This window comes from Bubalus kerabau, chromosome 5 (genome assembly GCF_029407905.1).
Source record: "Bubalus kerabau isolate K-KA32 ecotype Philippines breed swamp buffalo chromosome 5, PCC_UOA_SB_1v2, whole genome shotgun sequence".
Lineage (NCBI taxonomy): Eukaryota > Metazoa > Chordata > Mammalia > Artiodactyla > Bovidae > Bubalus > Bubalus kerabau.
Window position 1 is genome coordinate 69,458,588 of NC_073628.1, and position 21,667 is coordinate 69,480,254.

Here is a 21,667-nt window from a genome sequence, read left to right on the forward strand (position 1 = left end):
ATAAACTCCTGAGAATAATGGCTTCTGTTTAATGTCCACCTTCTACATCTCAAGTTTATTTCACTGGCCAACTTTAAGCCTACAACTGAAAGGGATTTGTGAAAAGAGTTCTCAGCCTTTGACTGGGTTGATGGTTCCAAGATCATAATAAACAACTGAGCATGACTGCCAGCTATGTGTAAAGTGTAAATGCCATAGTCTGAATGTTTTCATTTGGAATAAATCGACAAAGCATGGTCAATTGGAAGCATCACATGTTGTCTTTTTGCAAAAAGTCGTGTTCCTGACAAATTTGAGTAGCAGTATGAAAAACGTATTCGACGAACACAACACAGTGTATTTGGTTAATTGAATTCAGAGAAAAAAGTGTTCAGCAATTAAGAAATCTGAGGAATCTTTTTCAACCATGGCATGATAAAAAAAGACTATGACATCTCTTAATTCTACATTAAAGCTAATGTGTAACTATTTGAAGATAGAATTAAAGGTATGTATACACATATATGGAAAAGGCAATGGCACCCCACTCCAGTAATCTTGCCTGGAAAATCCCGTGGATGGAAGGGCCTGGTGGGCTGCAGTCCATGGGGTCGCTGGGAGTTGGACACGACTGAGCGACTTCACTTTATTTTTTCACTTTCATGCATTGGAGAAGGAAATGGCAACCCACTCCAGTGTTCTTGCCTGGAGAATCCCAGGGACGGCGGAGCCTGGTGGGCTGCCGTCTATGGGGTCGCACAGAGTTGGACACGACTGGAGCGACTTAGCAGCAGCAGCAGCAGCAGCAGCAGCAGCATACACATATATGGGCTTTGCTGGTGGCTCTGCAGTAAAGAACCTTCCTGCCAATGCAGCAGACTCAGGTTAGACCTCTGCATTGGGAAGACCCCCTAGAGGAGGAAATGGCAACCCACTCCACTATTTTTGCCTGGGGAATCCTATGGACAGAGGAGACTGGCGGACTATAGTCCATGGAGTCGCAAAGAGTCAGGCATGACTTAGTGACTGAACAACAACAAGGCATTTATGTGTTACCAAAATACTGACTCTGTCTTATTAAACATTTTATCATATTTTCTTCTAGTAGCTAATTTGTTTATACAAGGCATCTGTGAAAAAGGAAGTAAAGGAAAATAGATTTCCATTGAATATCATGTATACCAGCCAAGTAACTGCCTGGTTTCCCATCGTGCCTAACTGCCTGTAGACATGTGCTGTGGCTGGTAGAGAGGTCTTCATTTTTAATATTTTAAAATTGAAGTTACATTGACTTACAATGCTGTGTTCATTTACAATGTTGTGTTAATTTCATGTATACAGCATAGTGATTCAGATAGATAGATGTAAGGAGGGCTTCTTTCTCTTGATGTACTTCCCCTATGCTTTCTGTGAAGGATCTATGGTGCTTTCTTTTCTGAGAAGATTCAGTATTTAAAAGATGTGTCTACTCTTTATTAAAGGTTGGTTTTCCAAAGTTCTACAGTAATTTATTAAGATTCCATCAGGTGAGAAAGGACTAAGATAATTTTTCCATAGTGCATTGAGAGTCCTAACTACACTTGGAACTATATCTGGAATAAACTATATCAGAATAGCTTAAGATAAAAAACTTTATGCTTGTACTTAACTTTATTACAAATTTGTCAATCTGAACATCAAAAATGGTGATTTTATTTACATAGTTTTAAGAGTTTCCTGTTTGGATATCATTTCTAATAGTTAAATTACTTGTGAATTAATACTATTTTAATACTTATTATTAACATATATTCTCATGTACATTTATGGCATTTAAGATGGTCACATAGGATAAAAGAGATTTTGTGTGGAATTTTTTAGTTTAAGTACTAATTCCATTTTTATGTGACCTGTTTTCATTTGGAAATCACTAAGGTTCTTTGGCTTCCATTTTTCATTGTTGAAGAGAAAACTGCTGCAAAAATTGACAACTGGTGTACGAGGGGCTGGGAGAGGATGGTGTCAGGCATGTTTTTTATCGTTCAAGAGAAAGGCTATATCCTTTTGAGTATTACTTAGTATTTACAGTGTATGAACTAAATTATCTTCTCACTAGAATAAGCCTGGCTCTGGATTCTCTGTCTGACATTGGGACAAGGTTTCAGATGGATTTGATCTTACAGCAGACATTGCTTATGTGTTCACCAGTTTTTCTCCAGGTGCTACTTACAAGGTTTCCCTCCTAGCGAAATTTACTCAGCATCTCTTAAGTCATAGGTATAGTTTTAACACAGTGGCTGTAACATTAATAACTATGTAGAATTAAGAGAACTAAGTGCCTAGAAGAGTGCTTGATACTTAAAAGATACAATTCATAAATTTTCCTTCTGCAATATGAGTATGTACTTTCAGTTTTGTTTATAACAGTGATTGTATGTCATTTCAGGATATTTTGGTTTTTTATTGATACTCTGAAATTCACATGCACTGTAACCTTACCACCTGAACCCCATTTGCCAGTTTCTCATCCATAAATGAAGACATTTATCAATGTTTTGATCTCATAATCTTGCCTTCAACCTGAATATTGAAGCTTAGAACTATACTACACATCTTATTTCAGCTTTATTTTCCCATGTGAATTACCCGCAGCTTCATATTTCATATGATCAAACTTTACTTTTCCAAATGAATTATTCTATGTATGTTCACATTTAGCTTCAAACCTTTCTTTCTTAATCTTGTCAATCAGTTTTGCCATTTAAGAAACATGTTATCAATTCATACTATGTCTAATGTGCTGTATTAGACTTTTGTAAAGGGAAAATATAAAGAAAAATAAAACTTTGTCCTGCCCCTCAGAGAAATATAAAATGATCTTTCTTTTTATATTTCTTTGAGTTCATTATTTTTCTTATTTTCTCCTCATAATTGACTCTGTGTAAGCAAAGGAGAAAAGGAAAGATATAAGCATCTGAATACAGAGTTCCAAAGAATAACAAGGAGAGATAAGAAAGCCTTCCTCAGTGATCAATGCAAAGAAATAGAGGAAAACAACAGAATGGGAAAGACTAGAGATCTCTTCAAGAAAATTAAAGATACCAAGGGAATATTTCATGCAAAAATGGGCTCGATAAAGGACAGAAATGGTATGGATTTAACAGAAGCAGAAGATATTAAGAAGAGGTGGCAAGAACACACAGAAGAACTGTATAAAAAAAGAGCTTCACAACCAAGATAATCACAATGGTGTGATCACTCACCTAGAGCCAGACATCCTGGAATGTGAAGTCAACTGGGCCTTAGAATGCATCATGATGAACAAAGCTAGTGGAGGTGATGGAATTCCAGTTGAGCTATTTCAAATCCTGAAAGATGGTGCTGTGCAAGTGCTACACTCAATATGCCAGAAAATTTGGAAAACTCAGCAGTGGTCACAGGACTGGAAAAGGTCAGTTTTCATTCCAATCCCAAAGAAAGGCAATGCCAAAGAATGCTCAAACTTCCACACAATTGCACTCATCTCACACAATAGTAAAGTAATGCTCAAAATTCTCCAAGCTAGGCTTCAGCAGTACATGAACCGTGAACTTCCAGATGTTCAAGCTGGTTTTAGAAAAGGCAGAGGAACCAGAGATCAAATTGCCAACATCCGCTGGATCATGGAAAAAGCAAGAGAGTTCCAGAAAAACATCTATTTCTGCTTTATTGACTATGCCAAAGCCTCTGACTGTGTGGATCACAATAAACTGTGGAAAATTCTGAAAGAGATGGGCATACCAGACCACCTGTCCTGACTCCTGAGAAACCTATATGCAGGTCAGGAAGCAACAATTAGAACTGGACTTGGAACAACAGACTGGTTCCAAATAGGAAAAGGAGTATGTCAAGGCTGTATACTGTCACCCTGCTTATTTAACTTATATGCAGAGTACATCATGAGAAAAGCTAGGCTGGAAGAAGCACAATCTGGAATCAAGATTTCCAGGAGAAATACCAATAACCTCAGATATGCAGATGACACCACCCTTATGGCAGAAAGTGAAGAGGAACTCAAAAGCCTCTTGATGAAAGTGAAAGTGGAGAGTGAAAAAGTTGGCTTAAAGCTCATTATTCAGAAAAGTAAGTATCATGGCACCTGGTCCCGTCACTTCATGGGAAATAGATGGGGCAACAGTGGAAACAGGGTCAGACTTTATTTTTTTGAGGCTCCAAAATCAGTGCAGATGGTGACTTCAGCCATCAAATTAAAAGATGCTTACTCCTTGGAAGGAAAGTTATGACCAACCTAGATAGCATATTCAAAAGCAGAGACATTACTTTGCCAACAAAGGTCCATCTAGTGAAGGCTATGGTTTTTCCAGTGGTCATGTATGGATGTGAGAGTTGGACTGTGAAGAAAGCTGAGCGCCGCGAAGAATTGATGCTTTTGAACTGTGGTGTTGGAGAAGACTCTTGAGAGTCCCTTGGACTGCAAGGAGATCCAACAAGTCCATCCTAAAGGAAATCAATCCTGGGTATTGATTGGAAAGACTGATGATGAAGCTGAAACTCCAATACTTTGGCCACGTCATGTGAAGAGTTGACTCATTGGAAAAGACTCTGATGCTGGGAGGGATTGGGGGCAGGAGGAGAAGGGGATGACAGAGGATCAGATGGCTGGATGGCATCACCGACTCGATGGACATAAGTTTGAGTGAACTCCAGGAGTTGGTGATGGACTGGGAGGCCTGGCGTGCTATGATTCACGGGTTCACAGGAATCAGACATGACTGAGCCAGTGAACTGAACTGAACTGAATGATCCTTTAATTCAAAATTGTTTCACATCACATCTCAATAAAACCTGCCCATCCTATTGCAGCGTTATTATGAGATTGGATATAGCAATATTTGTGAAGAATCTACTAAAGAAAAGCAGTCTTTAAAAAGAAGGAATAATTTTGTTTTCCTGTCAACTCTCAAAAGAGTTTATGTTTATAAAGATAGGAGCACACTTCTTTCAAACAGGCGTCTTTTGTTCTGGGTTCTAATTAATAACTGTGTCACTTTGAACAGTTGATTGAATCTTGCTAAGTCACTTGTCCTCCTCAGTGAAATGCTGAGTATAATAGTACTCATCTCCAGCAATACCCAGTACTGGTTACCCAGTACCCAGCAATAGGGTTGCTGGAAAGATTAAATGAGAAAATTCACTTTAACTGCTCAGCCCGGCACACATAGAAACATGGAATAAATTATAAAAAGAAAAATAATAGCTAGCATTTATTTATCACTAATTATGTAAAAGGTATTTTATTTTCATTATTATCCAATTTAATTTACTAAACCTGTGAAGAAATTACTACTACAGTTACAAAAATGATTATTAATGTAATTTTAGCTCTTAACTAGCACAGTGATTGTTACACATTAGACACTCAAAAAATATTTGTTATACTCTTGTTGAACTCCATCTTCTAATTATATTTAAGGGCCCTATTAACTGTATCAGTCAGCATTCTTGCAAGAACAGAATCTGACTGTAGCAAAAAAGGAATTTATGTGCAGACAGCAGATTGGGTAGCTGACAGAATCAGCAGAACTGGAGAGCCTGGCTCTGAGGCTGTGCCAGGAACAGTAACAAAATCACATGATAAGTGCCATCTTTTGAGTGTATAAGGAGAACACACATCTGCAGTGTGCACCTTTGACATCCCAAGAGAGATCATTTCAGTCATCGTTATCAGTGATGCTACCAGATAACTTGTTTGCTGCTTCTTCAAAGATCTGTAGAGTTTTGTTATTAAAGAGAGCTGGAGGAGAGCAGTTGCTTGCTGTTTGCTTTGGAGAAGCTACCCAAATGTGCTCTGGACTCTCAGAAATTTCACTCACACATCAGAGGCTTGATAAGCTAAGATATTGGCCAGCAGACAGGATACCTGTTACTTGTATTTTTCACGTATTTTTTAGTATGATGTCATTAACAAAATATGGCCCATGACAGGATGCAATGGTCTGCATTCCTTTGAAGACATTTGGCAGACAGAGGCTGAGAAATGATTTGACCCTTGAATATGATGGAGATGCTTCACTCTCATAGCTGACATAGGAACGAAAACTGCTTCCAGGCTTCCCTTTTTATAATGATAGATAAGAGAGTTTGTACCATAGAAGAAATTTTCCCCCTAGTGCTAGGAGTCCAGTCACCAGTAAGCTACCGTATCTGGAATGGCAGCTTTAATTAGAGTTACTCTGTGATTGAGCGATCGCCAATATGTGAGTTAATTAGAGATGTAATGCGATTACTATTTTCAAAATGTTCAGTATTGAACAGATCTCCAAGTCCTGCAACCATGTCAAGCATTAAAAAAAAAAAAAAAGCAGTATCACCTGAATTTAGTCTTTTCCTAGGAGAAGGAAGCTTCCTTTTATCCATCTTAGCTTTATAGGTTTTACCTGATAGGTTAGTGAGACAGAGCTTTTCTAATTCTTTAGTCAGAGACCAGAAAATAAACATGGTCTGGGTTAGGATCCCATTAGACCTGATTTGAGGAGGCTTCATAGAAAATCCAGTTTACTGTTTACTTTCTATAAGGCCCCTTTCTGTTTCATGTGGCATTAGGAGCCCAAGGGGTTAATTCATAATGCAAAAGAAACATGTGGTCTATTAAGTAGGGTATAAGAGTACTGAGTCTTGAAATCATTCAGAACTACAGATAGCATTCTTCTCTCAGGAAAACTCAAGTCAAGCCGCTTTTGCAGATTTTTTTCCTTTCAATTATACAAATTAAATAGGACCTCAAAGCACTGATTCCACATTTAAATCCCAAGGAACCATGACCTGATTAGTGAATTCTAAAATTCCTCCAGGTAGACTTTTTTGAATAGCACCTTGGACTTATCATCTATGACAATACCAATGTCCACTGTGCCTCTGAGGTGTAATATCTGTTTCTAGGCCTCAGTCACAGAGGGTTAATTGTATCCTAATTGAAACCAGAGCCCACCATCCGATTTCACACAGATTTCCCACTAACAGATGTCCCCATCCTACAGAATATAATATTCATCAGATATGCATGCATTCCTTTTATCAATGCATTTAATGTTCTTTCTCCAGTAGAAAATCAGCAAATTCTTGATAACAACTGGAAAGTCAGAATATTTTCAATAAACTCCCTTGGGACATGATAGATGATGGAAGTGGGATATGATGAAATTTGCTTCCTAATGAAGGTGATTTCTTTGATTAAAATCATTACAATGACTCGAAGCAAGATAATCTAGTCCATCAGGCAGGAGAGAAGATGCTGTTTCTTGGGGACAAAGAAAGTGAGGATTAGTGTTCTGGATTACTCTGAGTTCATCCCAGTCCTCCCCCAATCAACCTTCCAGTTCCCAGGTTCCCACCCTTTCTAATGTTCTTTCCAACTTTAACAGATCTGGCAGGAATTTAAATTCAGTCTTGGGATCAAAATTTGTTTTGAAGCCCTACAGCTGCAAGAGATAAAAGATCTCTTTTAGTCCTTTCCAGCATTCTGTGCTTTGAGAAAAAAAAAAAGTAGGATTTTGAGCTCTTTAAGCAAGCCATCTCTATTTGTAGTAACCAAGTCAGTCTCGGTCTTTGAAATTTTTATGTTCCTCATTCAGTTCTATATAGGCACATAGTCCCAAATGTGCCTTCAACAAGCTCTTCATTCTAGATTAACACAGGTGGTACTTCTATTGTCAAACTTCCACCCTGAATACTGCACTTATTTAAAAAGTCTTTTTCCCTAACAAATCCACAAAGTCTCCTATTATCCATGGAGATTCTTACAAACCACTTATGATACCAGTACCTCTAGTAGCCCAAATTTTTTTATTTTTTGGATGAAGGTAAGAAAATCAGTCTCTAGATAACCCAATCTAATAAGGAATCAATGAAAGGATATTGGTTAGCATATAGAATCTTCAAGAAAGCTAGAGAATCATACTCATACTACCTGGTTGAGACAAATTAAAAAAAAAATCTTGCATAAGACTTATTTAGTGAGATCACCACTGCTGAATGCATTGAACCCTAGATCTCTATAGGGCTGCACTCCCCAGGCCTTTAAGGCCTGCACTTGCCCACCTTCAAGACTGAAGAAAGAGCCTGGAGTCAGTTACAGAAGCATTAATTGTTTAATGGATGGGTAGAGCTTACACATCTGAAGCAAGACCCTAGAGCAACACCTCACCATGTGTGGTGGACAGTGGGGTAGCACAAGGTGGCCTTCTTTGCTCCCATGGGCAGGGGTTGGCTACCAGTTATAGGGAATTGATGTCAAGTTGGCTTATTGGTTGCCAAGGAAACCAGCAGAGGGGCATGCCCCTTACTGCCCTTTGGATAAGCATAGTTGAAGTTCTGATCTAAAACTAGAATAGTCACTAGTTGAAGCCTGGGGCCAATACATGGGAAGGTCAATCATATGAGCATAGTATAGGTGAAGCAGGCAGTGGTCAAGCAAAGGACAGACAGAGAGCAGGAGGACAACCATCTTGAGTGGCTGATCATCCAATAGCAGCAAACACTAGCATTACTGCTGCAATCACTATCTCCCTGAACAGTGCTCTAGGCATCCTCTGTTATCGCTTCAACAGCATAAGATCCAAATTCTGCTGGTGTTCACTTGATTCCTATATTTCTTAGATGATGCAGCTATATCTTGTAGCTGCAAGGGTGCTGGGAATGTGAAGACCTGGGTCTTGACTGTTCTATAGTTATAGTTTGTTATAGAGATAAACTATAACTATAGAGATAACTATAGTTATAATTGTAGAGATAGGCTCTGGGTAAATTTTCAGACATTTGAAGGGGGTTTATAAACAGAGCAATTTGATGAAGGACAGATTAATTGTCTTGCTGTATTAAAATATTTTAACATAAATAAAAGTATCTTTCAGAGAAAAAGAAAATGATCAGGAAAAGCACAACATTTCTAGGCCAGCTACTAAGGAATTAGGTTCTATTTCTGATTTATGCCTGCATGAACCCCTCATTTTATGGCCTCATAAAATTGGCTAGTTCACAAGCTATTGAACAGGCTTGCCATTTATTTTATGCAGCATTCTAGTATTTTGTCAATTTCAGTATAAACTCTATACTCAGGCTTAATAGAAAGATTTGAATAGACTTGCACTGATATGTGGTCACCCAAAGTCCTATCAGTGATTTACTATAGAAGTTGAGAAAATGTTCAACTGATACAAATGATTCAAATAGTTCCTTGGAAATGTTTGGAGAAAAAGAAAACTTTATAAAAGTTAAAAAATAAGCAGTTCTAATCAGGATTATGGGGTGAGTCAAAGTTTGCCTCTTCATTGTGCTCCCTCAAGGGTCAGATTTCCATTTCAGTCATTAGTAACTTTCTGTCATTCAGGAGACTACCTAAATTTTCTGTCTCAACTTTGTTCCCATCAGCCCTTCTTCCTACTCACACTCCCATCTATTTCTTAGTTTTTTATCTTACCTCTTTAAATCTTGCATATTTGTAGTGTCAAGGATTGCAATTAAATTATTTCCTAGGTAGATATTTCTCTTTGAAAATCAGAGGAAGACAGATGAGTCCATACTATCTTCTAGGAAACTGTGATTCTCAAGAAACAACTTTTTAGAAGTGGCTCTGAGTGAACAGTAACTTTGAAGTTCAGTGGTAGAGTTTGATGCTTATTTTTCAACTTTGGAGGTAGTACTTAGCATAGGTAAAAACCTACTGTATACTAAACAAACTAATAAATAAAAACCCAGTCTTAAAATAGCAGACTAGATTTGACATGTGTTCATTTATAGATAAGGTACTGCATTCAGTATAAGGAATTAATATTTGTTTGATTAACTTACTGATAACAGAAAATTTTGTGTTAATAGAATATATTATTAACATGTATTATTTTAAAACTTCTTTGTTTACAGACATAAACAAGAGATACATGTATGAAGAACTAGACCAGTAGTATCTCAAAATAAGTTATTTTTCTCATGAGAAATGAACAGATGAGTTCTGGTTAAAAACAAATGTTTTCATGGATTCTTCATGTATATCTGATACACATCTTTTTTGCTTATTACATCCTTTCATTTAAGGATGTTCTGTGTCCATGTTCTTTATTTTGCTATACATTGTACAATATTTTGTTAGTAAAGACTATTGCTATGCTTTCATAATACTTAAAATTATTATCCATACTGCATTGTCATTTCTACTGAAAAGGTACTTTGTACCAATATAGTAATTGATACAGAAAACAAAAACCAGAATGTGAGCCAGTAGACTTTTACATTTATGTTAACAAGTCATTAAATAATAGCATTTTATATAAATGTCTGAAATATAAGATATATACATATTGAACTGACAACTTAGTAGTATTTTTTGGCTATGATTTTTACTGGCTAACAATATTTATTGACATTTTAGTAGAATAACACATTCATATGAAATATAAAAATCATAAAAGCACAAATTTCCTCCTTGAATCCTGCCCACCCATAGTCCTACTTGCTAATGGAAGCAGCTTCTGTTTTGGATATGTTGGTGGTTTTACAACTCAAGAAATCATCTCTGAATAATAATAATAATAATAATAATAATCTGATTCCTTTTCTACACTTTTGAGGAAGTAAATTATGTGCTCCCAAAGCTTTAGAAAATTTAGAGTGCTTTAGAACACTCTTGAAAATATAGTTCAAAGCTGTTCTGAGCAGAGGTTCTGAATATGTGAAAATGTATAATCAATACACTGGTCAAAGCTTTGCATGTTCATCAATGAAGACAGAAGCACAAATCAGGATCTACATATTATGTCTGGTCCTTTTACATCCAAAAATGTTCCGTTCTCCACTCTTATTTAATTCAACTGTGAAGCATGAGAATAAAGTCCATACACATATAAATACATAAGATTAATATGTAAATGCAGTAGCAAAAATAAAAGTTTTTTGCTGACATTAGAGTTACAAAACTAAAAGTCATCTGCATTCAACATACATAACTGTGCCGATAAAATTTACATGAAAGACTATTGAGGGGACTGAGTTAATATTTAAAGCCCTGCAATTGAGTTCCTGCCAAAGCGAGAACTCGTGTTAACAGAGAGACAGTGAATTCATTTCAAAGTTAACTAACTAGATATCAAGTGTTAACTAGAATTTGTTTTAGAGGAGAGGGAAAAAACAACAGCAACAAACCTTGTTCAGCTATTTTAGAAAAAAAATTCATTTTTACTGGAAGAGCAGTAGTAATCTTGAGAGTCTACATGGTGCCTCGCTAGTCTTCTATAATTTATCGGAAAGACATCACCTGCGCTAATTCTCTTTGGCTCCATAGAATTCATTAATATCATGCATCTGCTTTTGTATTATTTTTTACTTCATGTGAATTAGTTTTGTGAAGAAGACTGACTTACATATAGGATGTCTATTACCACTGATATTGCTGTTGTTTTGTTTCTCATAGTCCTCAAAACTATGCTGAGCAAAAGTACTCATTTGATACATATCTTGCAAACAGGAGTTTCCAGATTAATCTCTCTCTAATAACCCAGATACTGAATTAATTAATTCATTAATTCATTAATTAATTCATTAATTCATTAATCCTAGGATATTTTTATGTGACATTATTTTTTTTTTCTTTTACACATTTATTTCCCCAAAAAAGTATGCTTAGTCATTGTTTGTACTTCCCTCATAGCTCAGTTGGTAAATTCTCAATCGGTAAATGCCCTCAATGCAGGAGACCTGGGTTCAATTCCTTGGTTGGGAAGATCCCCTGAAGAAGGAAATGGTAACCCACTCCAGTATTCTTGCCTCGACAATCCCATGGACAGAGGGGCCTGGCGGGCTACAGTCCATGGAGTTGCAAGAGTCTGACATGACTTAGCAACTAAACCACCACAGTCATTGTTTAGCTGCTGTTTTAAAAGCAAGAGCACTTTATTTTCTACATGAGTTTGGACATTATTATAGGGTTAACTGTAATCTGGTGTCCACTAATCATTATATTTTCTCTTTGTAGTTATGTAAATCTGGAGGTTTGTATAATAATTCTAATGTATCATTCAAATTTCATTTTCCTAATATATAAACATAATTTTTATTAACTGAATAAATATCCAGAGGAATATTTCTGGACATTCTATTGACTTCTAAGTAGAATGAATTTCAGATAGGATGCTATTTTAACATTTTAAAATATTACATGTCATTTGTCATTTTAAAAAAATAAGATGAAATGTTTATTCATATTCCCACTCAGAGATTGAAATAGCTGTATGTTTTGTGCACAACAGGTGTCCGATAACTGTTTTGGGGACTATCAATGGTGACTCTTAATGACTTCGTAATGAAGTAATTATTCAAACGTCATGTTAAAACCCTTTTTTAAAAATTACATAGTGCCAGTTTTCAGCTGGCATGTACTGTTACATCCACTTTGGTGAAATAAATAAATGAATAGATTCTTTAACTTGAATAAAATGTACTGATTTAGAAACTTTTATAATACTACTATAACAAACAATGAAAATAATTAAAATATGCAAACCCATGAAACAATAAAAGCTTATCAGAAATGTTCAAGTAAAAGATGACAATGAAATGAAATGAATGATTAGTTTGCAAAGTAGTGGCATCTGCTCTGTGAATAATCCAGGGAATGCTTTCCAATTTCCATGCCCCAACTCTTTTATTCAAAGGAGAGAATTTGTCAAAGGAGACATATGGGACCAAACAAAATGTAGAGGACTGTGAAATTGGAATTTTAAAATGCATCTCTTATTTATACTCTGCTTACTTAAAAAAGTGATTTGAAGCATGTCAAATGGATATATCCTCAAAACTCTTTCCTGATGAATTTTACTATAAAAAGTCCTGGTTTTCCTTTTGTTTCCTTGTTCTTCTGGATGCATTTAACATCCAAAACATGCCAGAATTCTGTATTTATTTGCTCTAGAAAAAATATCAACCCAACATTCATGAATATAATTTTCTGTTAATTGTCTACAAGTTGCCTTTTCCATCACTGATGAAATAGTTTGGATTTGATTATTGAAATAGCCCTGGTTTGTAAAATATATATAAATTAATTGCCTTATATATGTATATTAATGTAGTTTATCTTTTCCCATGTGAATGGCATATTTTTTAAATATTAGTGATAACTTGGGGGTTTTGAAACACTCAATAGAGACAGTCTCTACCAAGGAATCAGTATGAACATACTTTGTCCAAATTCAAGTAAACACTAACACCTATAACTGGTATTTGAAAATAACTATTTTTGAATTGGACATTTACAACTAACTAAAACAATTTATTTGCAACTTCATAAAAATTTAAAGTAAAATGCTATTTTTATAATCAAAAATTTTCTATCTCATTTACAAACAAGGAAATCAGGCACAAACAGACTGAGGTTTAATGCATGCTGTGTAAATTTTTTGTGGGTAGAATAGTGATTAAAATAGGGTTTGTATCACTTGCCAGATAATATATCTTCAACCACTGCAAACATTTATTAATGAAAATCTGTGTATTCTCTTATACTGATTTAAGGATAATTTCTGAAAATATTTATTTAATAAACAATACTTGAAACATGATTAATGCTGTTGCCAGAAAGAAAAGCTAGATTAATGACTATTAACTTTGGGAAAAAAAATTCAGCACCATCAAATTCACTTATCATCAAAAGGAGAACATGGAAAAATTAAGTTCAAGTTAAACTTTTACCCCAAATATTTGCTTTAGAGCAATTATTTTAATTACCTTTTTCTACGAATGTTCTTGTTCTATCTTATGAGGAACAAAAGAGAAAATAATCCTAAATCATAAAAAATTACCTTCTTGCTATTAATTTGCCACACAGAGAATAATAGATTGCCTTTGTTCAGCATTAACATACTAAATATACTTTGGAGAAGAGGAAAACTGATTATTTTATTAGTAAAGTGTTGAATTTTGGCATTTTTTTCCAGATGAATTCAAGTTCTTTATGAAAAGGCTACCCATGAACTATTTCCTCAACACATCTACCATAATGCATTTGTGGACAATGGATTCTAATTTTCAGCGCCGCTATGAACAACTGGAGAACAGCATGAAGCAACTTTTCCTAAAGGCGCAGAAAATTGTACACAAGCTCTTTAGCCTTAGCAAGAGGTGTCATAAACAACCCCTCATCAGCCTGCCAAGACAAAGGTAAGACAAGTGCAGTAATGTAGACAACTGAGGACAACTCACTGATTTTCTGAATGTAGGTGCAGTAATATACATAATACACTGTTATTCATATTTTTAGAGATGATTTGAAAACATATTGTCTTAAGTCTCAAAATGATTAATTGCAGTTATTTTCCAAAGTAATGCTATAATGGGAACACATAGACTAACTTTTTATTTAATTTTTTTTTTAATCATTAGAATCAAGATATTATTCTAACTTGTTGTACAGGGTAATCATCTGATAATTGTGTGACAGTGAACATAAACCACAAAACCTAGTTACATTGTAAGCATAGGAAGTAAGCAGGAATAAAAAGTGATATTTCTCAAGACGTAACTTTTAAATAAAAGCATCTACATTTTATTTATTTGACACGTTCTTAAAACCATAAATCTCATTCTACGTGAATGTATGAAAATTGCTGTGAAAGTTTCAAACAATGTATATGAATGCTGACAGACTCTTCGAATATTTGTGTCTGAACTGACTTGGGGAAGCCTGGGTTTTAGATTTGGTAGTTTAATATGTATTGATCAGTGAGGGCAGTAAAAAGTTGCATTTACTTAGTACAAGCAGGTTGAAAATGAATAAAAGGAAAAGCTAAGGAAAAATTTAGGAAAAAAATTCAGTAAAAAATGTGTTTGTATCAGTATCACCAATATAAAATACTTGAACTTTGATTCGATTATTAAATTATTAAGAAATCTATAATTATAAATTTCTTTCACTGAAAAAAATAAAGTTTATACATTTTAAAATTCAGTTTCAAAATAAATCATTTGCATTCTTTACAATCATTGGATTTTAGCGTATTCAACATGTATGCAATCTAAGTTGAGAACACTTTCATTGGACCCATTTTTAGCCCCATACTCCCTTGCCCATACTCCCCATATTCCCATGCCCATCCCTTGGCTATTTGTCTCTCCAGATTTGTCTAATCTGCTAATTGTCTCCATAGATTTGATTATTCTGGACATTTTGTACAATATGTGGTCTTTTGTGACTGACTTCTTTCATGGATTTGTGGCATGCATCAGTAGTATATCACATTTTATTTTACCTATCAATTAATCCTTTGATGGACTTGGGGTTGTTGCCACTTTTTGTCAAGTATAAATGATGCTGCTGTGAACATTTACGTGTGCTTTATTTTTTTTAATCTGGACATACGTTTCAATTTTCTTGGATATGTTGTTGTTGTTGTTTAGTCACTAAGTCATGTCCAATTATTTGGGACCCCATGGACTGTAGCCTGCCACTCATCTGTCCTCTGCTATCTCCCAGGGTTTGCTCAAATTCATGTCTATTGAGTCGGTGATGCTATCTAACCATCTCATCCTCTACCACCCCCTTCTCCTTTTGCCTTCAATCTTTCCCAGCATCTTTCCGAGGGTCTTTTCCAGTGAGTCAGCTTTTTATATCAGGTTGCCAAAATTTGGAGCTTCAGCTTCAGCATCAGTCTTTCCAAATGGTTTGTTGGGGTTGCTTTCCTTTAGGATTGACAGAACTGACTATTCAGAAGATAATCGTATATTTAACATTTTGAGGATCTGGCAAACTGTTTTCCAAAATGGCTCTACTGTTTATTATTTCCACCTACTATGAGTGACAGCTCCAATTACTCCACATCATCACCAACACTTTTTATTATCTGACATTTGATTATAGTCATCCTAGCAGTTGTGAAGTAATATCCTTTTGTGGTTTTAATTTACATTTCCCCATCATGACTAATGATGCTAAACATCTTTGCATGTGCTTATAGTCCATTTTGTACCTTCTATGGGGAAATATCTATGTGAATTTTCTTCCCTCTTAGTTTTTTTTTTTTTTTAATTTGCATTATTGAGTTGTATGAGTAATTTATATATTTGGATGCCCCGTTCCTTTAGAAACTGTTTGATATAAAAATATCTCCTTCCAATATCTGGGATATCTTTTCATTTTGTTGTCCATCTCTTTTCCTGATCTATCTGTCTGTCTGGTCAGTTTGTCAATTTTCTTTCTTTTCAAACACTAACTTTTAGTTTCCTTTATATTCTCTATTATTTTTCTGTTTTTATTTGATTTTCCACTGTGATTGCTATTATTTCTTTTTTTCTATTTGCTTTATGTGAATGCTCTAATTTTCTTTTTCTAGCTTCATAGAGAGAAAACATGGGTTACTGACTTCATAGCTTTCACTTTTTTAACATAAGCATTCACTGCTGTAAATTACTCTCTAAGCACTACCATTAAGATTTGTTCTTTTATACTTCCTGTAAGTTTTCTTATTTATTTCATGCATAAGATATTTTTTATATATCTGTCTTCAAACTTCAAGTAAATATTCCCTAACAGAGAATTACAGCTTGAAAAAGACACTTATTTAATCGCAATGAACCTTATTCTCCCCGTGTGAGCTAGAGTTTGTAAACCATTGAAATAGATGATCTCATCTTCAAACATAAGAGGAAATACAAGAGAATGACATGGAAGCAACTGATGAGTTTGCTTATAATATAACTGGTTGACTTTAAGTGTTCTTTTAATCAAGAACAACTGGAGATTATATATATATCTATATATGTATTATATATATGTGTATATATATATATATATATATATATATATATATATATGAAGCTCAGGGGAGATTTGAGAAACTTAAGATGGCAAACATCAGTGCACATGAAATCATAAGATCTGAATGTAATATCATAGGAAATATGTTTAAGGGGTAAGTGGAAAATGGACCTGAAAAGGAAACAAGTAGTGGAGTAAAATATGTCAAAAGAGACACATTAATTTCTAGTAAAAATAAAAATTAAACATTCATAAGTGTCATTACAGTACAATATTTCTAAGAAAAATATGCAAGAATTCAAGTTACGTGTGTGCAGAATAAATAAATAGGCAGTATAATAGAAGGATGCATTACTTGAAACAAATTCAAAAAGCTATAGAACTAAATATTTGTTGTCCAAAACTTAACTAAATAAATCAAAGATAGTTCAGGCTTTTTCTTGACTTGTTTTTTTTTCAATTTAGCTTAATTTCTATGTTTTCTATTGTCATCCCACAGAGTTAAAAAAAAAAAAATACAGCCCACTTGCTAGATTTTTACTGAATTTGGATTTTTTTCCTTCATCACCATATTTCTTTTACCAGGAATGTGAGATTTTGCTTTGTTTTTATTTTTCCCATCTTAATAGATTTTCATGTACTAAAATTACATTCAGTTCAGTTCAGTTCAGTTGCTCAGTCGTGTTCGACTCTGCAACCCCCTGAATTGCAGCACGCCAGGCCTCCCTGTCCATCACCAACTCCCAGAGTTCACCCAGACTCACATCCATCGATTCGGTGATGCCATCCAGACATCTCATCCTCTGTCGTTCCCTTCTCCTCTTGCCCCCAATCCCTCCCAGCATCAGAGTCTTTTCCAATGAGTCACCTCTTTGCATGAGGCGGCCAAAGTACTGGAGTTTCAGCTTTAGTGTCATTCCTTCCAAAGAACACCCAGGACTGATAGGGAAACTATATATATATATACACACACACACACATATATATGTACTAGGGAGAAGGCAATGGCACCCCACTCCTGTACTCTTGCCTGGAAAATGCCATGAATGGAGGAGCCTGGTAGGCTGTAGTCCATAGGGTCGCTAAGAGTCGGACACGACTGAGCGACTTCCCTTTCACTTTTCACTTTCATGCATTGGAGAAGGAAATGGCAACCCACTCCAGTGTTCTTGCCTGGAGAAACCCGGGGACAGGAGCCTGATGGGCTGCCCTCTATGGGGTCGCACAGAATCGGACACGACTGAAGCGACTTAGCAGCAGCAGCAGCAGCAGCATATAGTAGAGTTTGTTATCAGAATTCAGTGGAAAAGAGATTGGAAATTTGTGGGGTGTATTTTCAGAAATATTTGAAAGAGAAAGTGAATAAGTAATCAGTGATTCACTTCTAGCAGGTATTTTTGTTTTTTGCCCTTTCTTTATGGAATTTTTTTCAGTTTTCCTCTTGAACTTGTCCAACTCTCAGAACTAGCTTTCAATATCTGATATTCTAAAATCTGGAAAAAGAAATAGGAACAAAGAAAAATGAGACCTGCAAAATATATCTCACTAACATTATTTCTTAGATAGATAGATAGTGAACATTATTTCTTAATTCTTCCTATATAATGGTGAGTGAAGTCACTCAGTCGTGTCCTACTCTTTGCGACCCCATGGACTGTAGCCTACCAGGCTCCTCTGTCCATGGGATTTTCCAGGCAATAGTACTGGAGTGGATTGCCATTTCCTTCTCCAGGGGATCTTCCCGACCCAGGGATCGAACCCGTGTCTCCCGCATTGTGGACAGACGCTTTACCATCTGAGCCACTAGGGAAGTCCATATAATGGTGGGGCAGTTGATTTTTTTGTTTTTTTTTTCTTCATAATATAGCATGTAATTCTTTCTGGTAAAGTGTGGCCCTCTATCTAGGTGGCAGGTCTGCATTGTTACTACTATCCCTCTCATGAATTCCCATGGCATCAAAATGCTTTTTCTCACTGAAGTGAATTCCAAAGCCTATGATCATGTGGTTTCTTTGAGGTAGTTAACTTTTGTTGCTATTCAAAAGTTTTTGAGATAAGTAAAAATGCTATATTCATTTCATTAAAGAACAATAGTTGCAGCAATTATTGAAAAGTATTCATGTAATATTCCTAGAGAGCACCTCAACTACACTATTTTGTGCTGTCACGTCTTATTCACAGAGTAGCCAAGGGTCCATGGAAATACTACATTTAAAAGTCTCTTGGTAAAGGCTTGACAACCACCTCTCTAGGGGTAGAAAACCTAATTTATTCACATTTACTGATTTTTGTGGTAGAAATATTTCCACCATGGTCAATTTCAAGCTATCAATGTACTGTCATGGCTCATGGAGTTGATGTGCAGCTGGATATCCTGAGCCAGTGCATGCAAACTGCAACTAACCTAAACATTTTTATTAAAATGTTTTTGCAAAGTTATCTCTTCTTCATTAACATTGGAAAGTGATATAGGATGAAATCACTTCTCTAACATCATAGCAAAGGATGACTTGAAGTCTGTGTCATTCTTTGTCTGAGAGCTGTGTCATGTACCTCCTATATATTCTCTATGATAGCAGTCAGAAATTGGCATATAGGTCAAATCTATCCCTCACCAATTTTTGTATCAGCCTGTTGAAAAAAAATCAAAAGGAGAACAGTATTTTTGATGGATGAGGGTGGTATGAATTTATATTAAAATATGCACCAATAAAAAAGCCATGCCCATATGTTTATATATTGTCTGTGCCATTCATACCCTATTGGCAGTTATTGACCACTGCATGCTCCTGAAACCCTACAGTATTTGCTACCTGGTTCCTACAGTAAAATTTTGCCAACATGGACTCTAATATAATATTAATATGTACTCTCTGTCTTTAAAAACGCTATCAAGTGTATTAAAAGTATTTAACTTGTATATCATTGAAAAGTTTATAAATATAGTTCATGTTATGTTAAGGAAAGAAAGTTATTACTTTAGTATCCATCATATGGAAAACATATAGAATAAGACTGAATCTTGAATCCAGGTATTTGTGAGTTAATACTGAATATTTTACTAATAATAACTCATATACAATCATATTAATATATGTACATATGCTATATATTATATATTATGTCCGTGAATTAAATGCAAATATATACATTATATATAGATTTATACATTATATATACCTTAATATATAATATGTACTTATATACATATGCATTTTAACTAACGTAACTTCCGTAGCAATAATCTAAAATCTTATATATCAAACTGATCTTAACTGAAGTGCCATTTCAAACTCATCTCCAAATGCAGATTTGTATAATTTCATGGAGTCAGCCAGCTTTCCCATTTTTCTCTTCCTTCTCCTTATGATCTCCAATTCTAGTCCAATTCAAAATGACATGATTATGAATGAAGAAGAACAAACAACATGAACACTTGAGGAAAATGAAGCTGAAACACTGAACAGTATCTGTGGGTAGGGGAGGATAAAGGGAATCTGGTAATGCTGAAATGAACTGTGGAAATTTTAATGTATTGGGGAAGAATTACCCTGCCCAGTGGAATGCTGAAAAGATGAGATACAGGCAGACTTTCAAGAAATCTGAATGCTTAGTTTTCGGCTGGAGTTTCTAGAGACAGCTCTCACATTCCCAGACAACAAGTGCTCAATACATATTTGATGAGTGCTCTGTGATATTTTTGTTAATACTTTAGTTCAACCTCTGAACGCACACAGCAATGAATTATTACTTTATGTAAAATGTTTCCCACTCTACATAAATTGGATTGCCTGTTATAATATGCGTATCATGTTCTGTTTTGTTTCTCCATTAAGCAGGTGAATGCTCTCCCCCATTCTTTCAAATGAAGCTGAGACAGTGCCTTTGTCTGTTTAGGCTGCTATAAACAAAAAATACCTCAAACTGGATGACTCACAAACAACTGTTTGTAGTTTTGGATACTAAAGTCCAGGATCTAGGGGCCATCATGGTGGGGTTCTAGTGGAGAGCACTCATCTCATTCACATGGGCTCCATCCTCATGACCTAAGCGCCTCTCAAAGGCGCCACTTCCCAATAGCATCATCTTCAGGGGTTAGGATTCCAACATGTAAATTTAGGCAAGACATAGCATTTATATTGTATCAGACTGATTTTGTCTCTATCAGTTAACACTATGAGATGTGAGGGTGAGGAGACTAGCCAGCCGTTTCTTTTGTGTAAGGATACTGTCCATGGTGTATGACAATGAAGCTGGCATGTGAACCCAATAGGAGATAGAGAATTCAGGTGTCCTTTAAACTCCTGTGTTCATTTGACTCTCTAGCGTACTTCTCTTTCGAAGTTTTGTTATTCAACTTTTCCTTCTCAAACTCAAAACATGACCCTTTGTGTCCCTCATGATAAGCAAGCAGTTACCACTCTTTAATTCATGCAAGGAAAATAGATATTTAACACTTTCGTGGGGAGAAATCTTTGTGAATACTGTTTCTCAACATCTGGCATACAGTAATGATGTATAAAAATCCTTTTCAATCATATTTTCCCCTGAGTTCTTTTTCATCCTTTTTTAGCCTATTTTCTTTTTTCTACCTCCTTTGCTGAATATCCTACATTTTCTCTCTTTGTTGACCCCCATTCTTTTCAATATGCCCCCTCTTTACTGAAATCTTTCTATAAACTTTTTTTTTTAATTTGGTTTACTGCTCTTGGAATCCCAATTTACAATTTCTCATTGATATTTTCCTGCAAAATAGTGCCTCTTCACCTTAGATAAACTTGCTCTTTTAATGCATTTTTATTTTTATTTTATTTTTATAATAATGCATTTTATTTTTAATGCATTTTAATGCATATATGAGATACTGCCTCTGACTATGCTTCCAATAGTTTTGTCTTATAACATTTGTTC

General features: G+C 35.3%; 1 protein-coding gene across 4 annotated transcripts in view; it reads left to right on the forward strand.

The window, feature by feature from the left end:
- The window catches only part of BRINP3 (BMP/retinoic acid inducible neural specific 3), a 463,816-nt gene that overhangs the window by 359,683 nt on the left and 82,466 nt on the right, over positions 1–21,667 (forward strand). For all 4 annotated transcript variants that reach the window (XM_055581851.1, XM_055581852.1, XM_055581853.1 and 1 more), the window contains one exon: positions 13,941–14,163. In XM_055581851.1, coding sequence (XP_055437826.1) covers positions 13,941–14,163 — 223 coding nt within the window. The remainder of the gene's footprint in view (positions 1–13,940; positions 14,164–21,667) is intronic.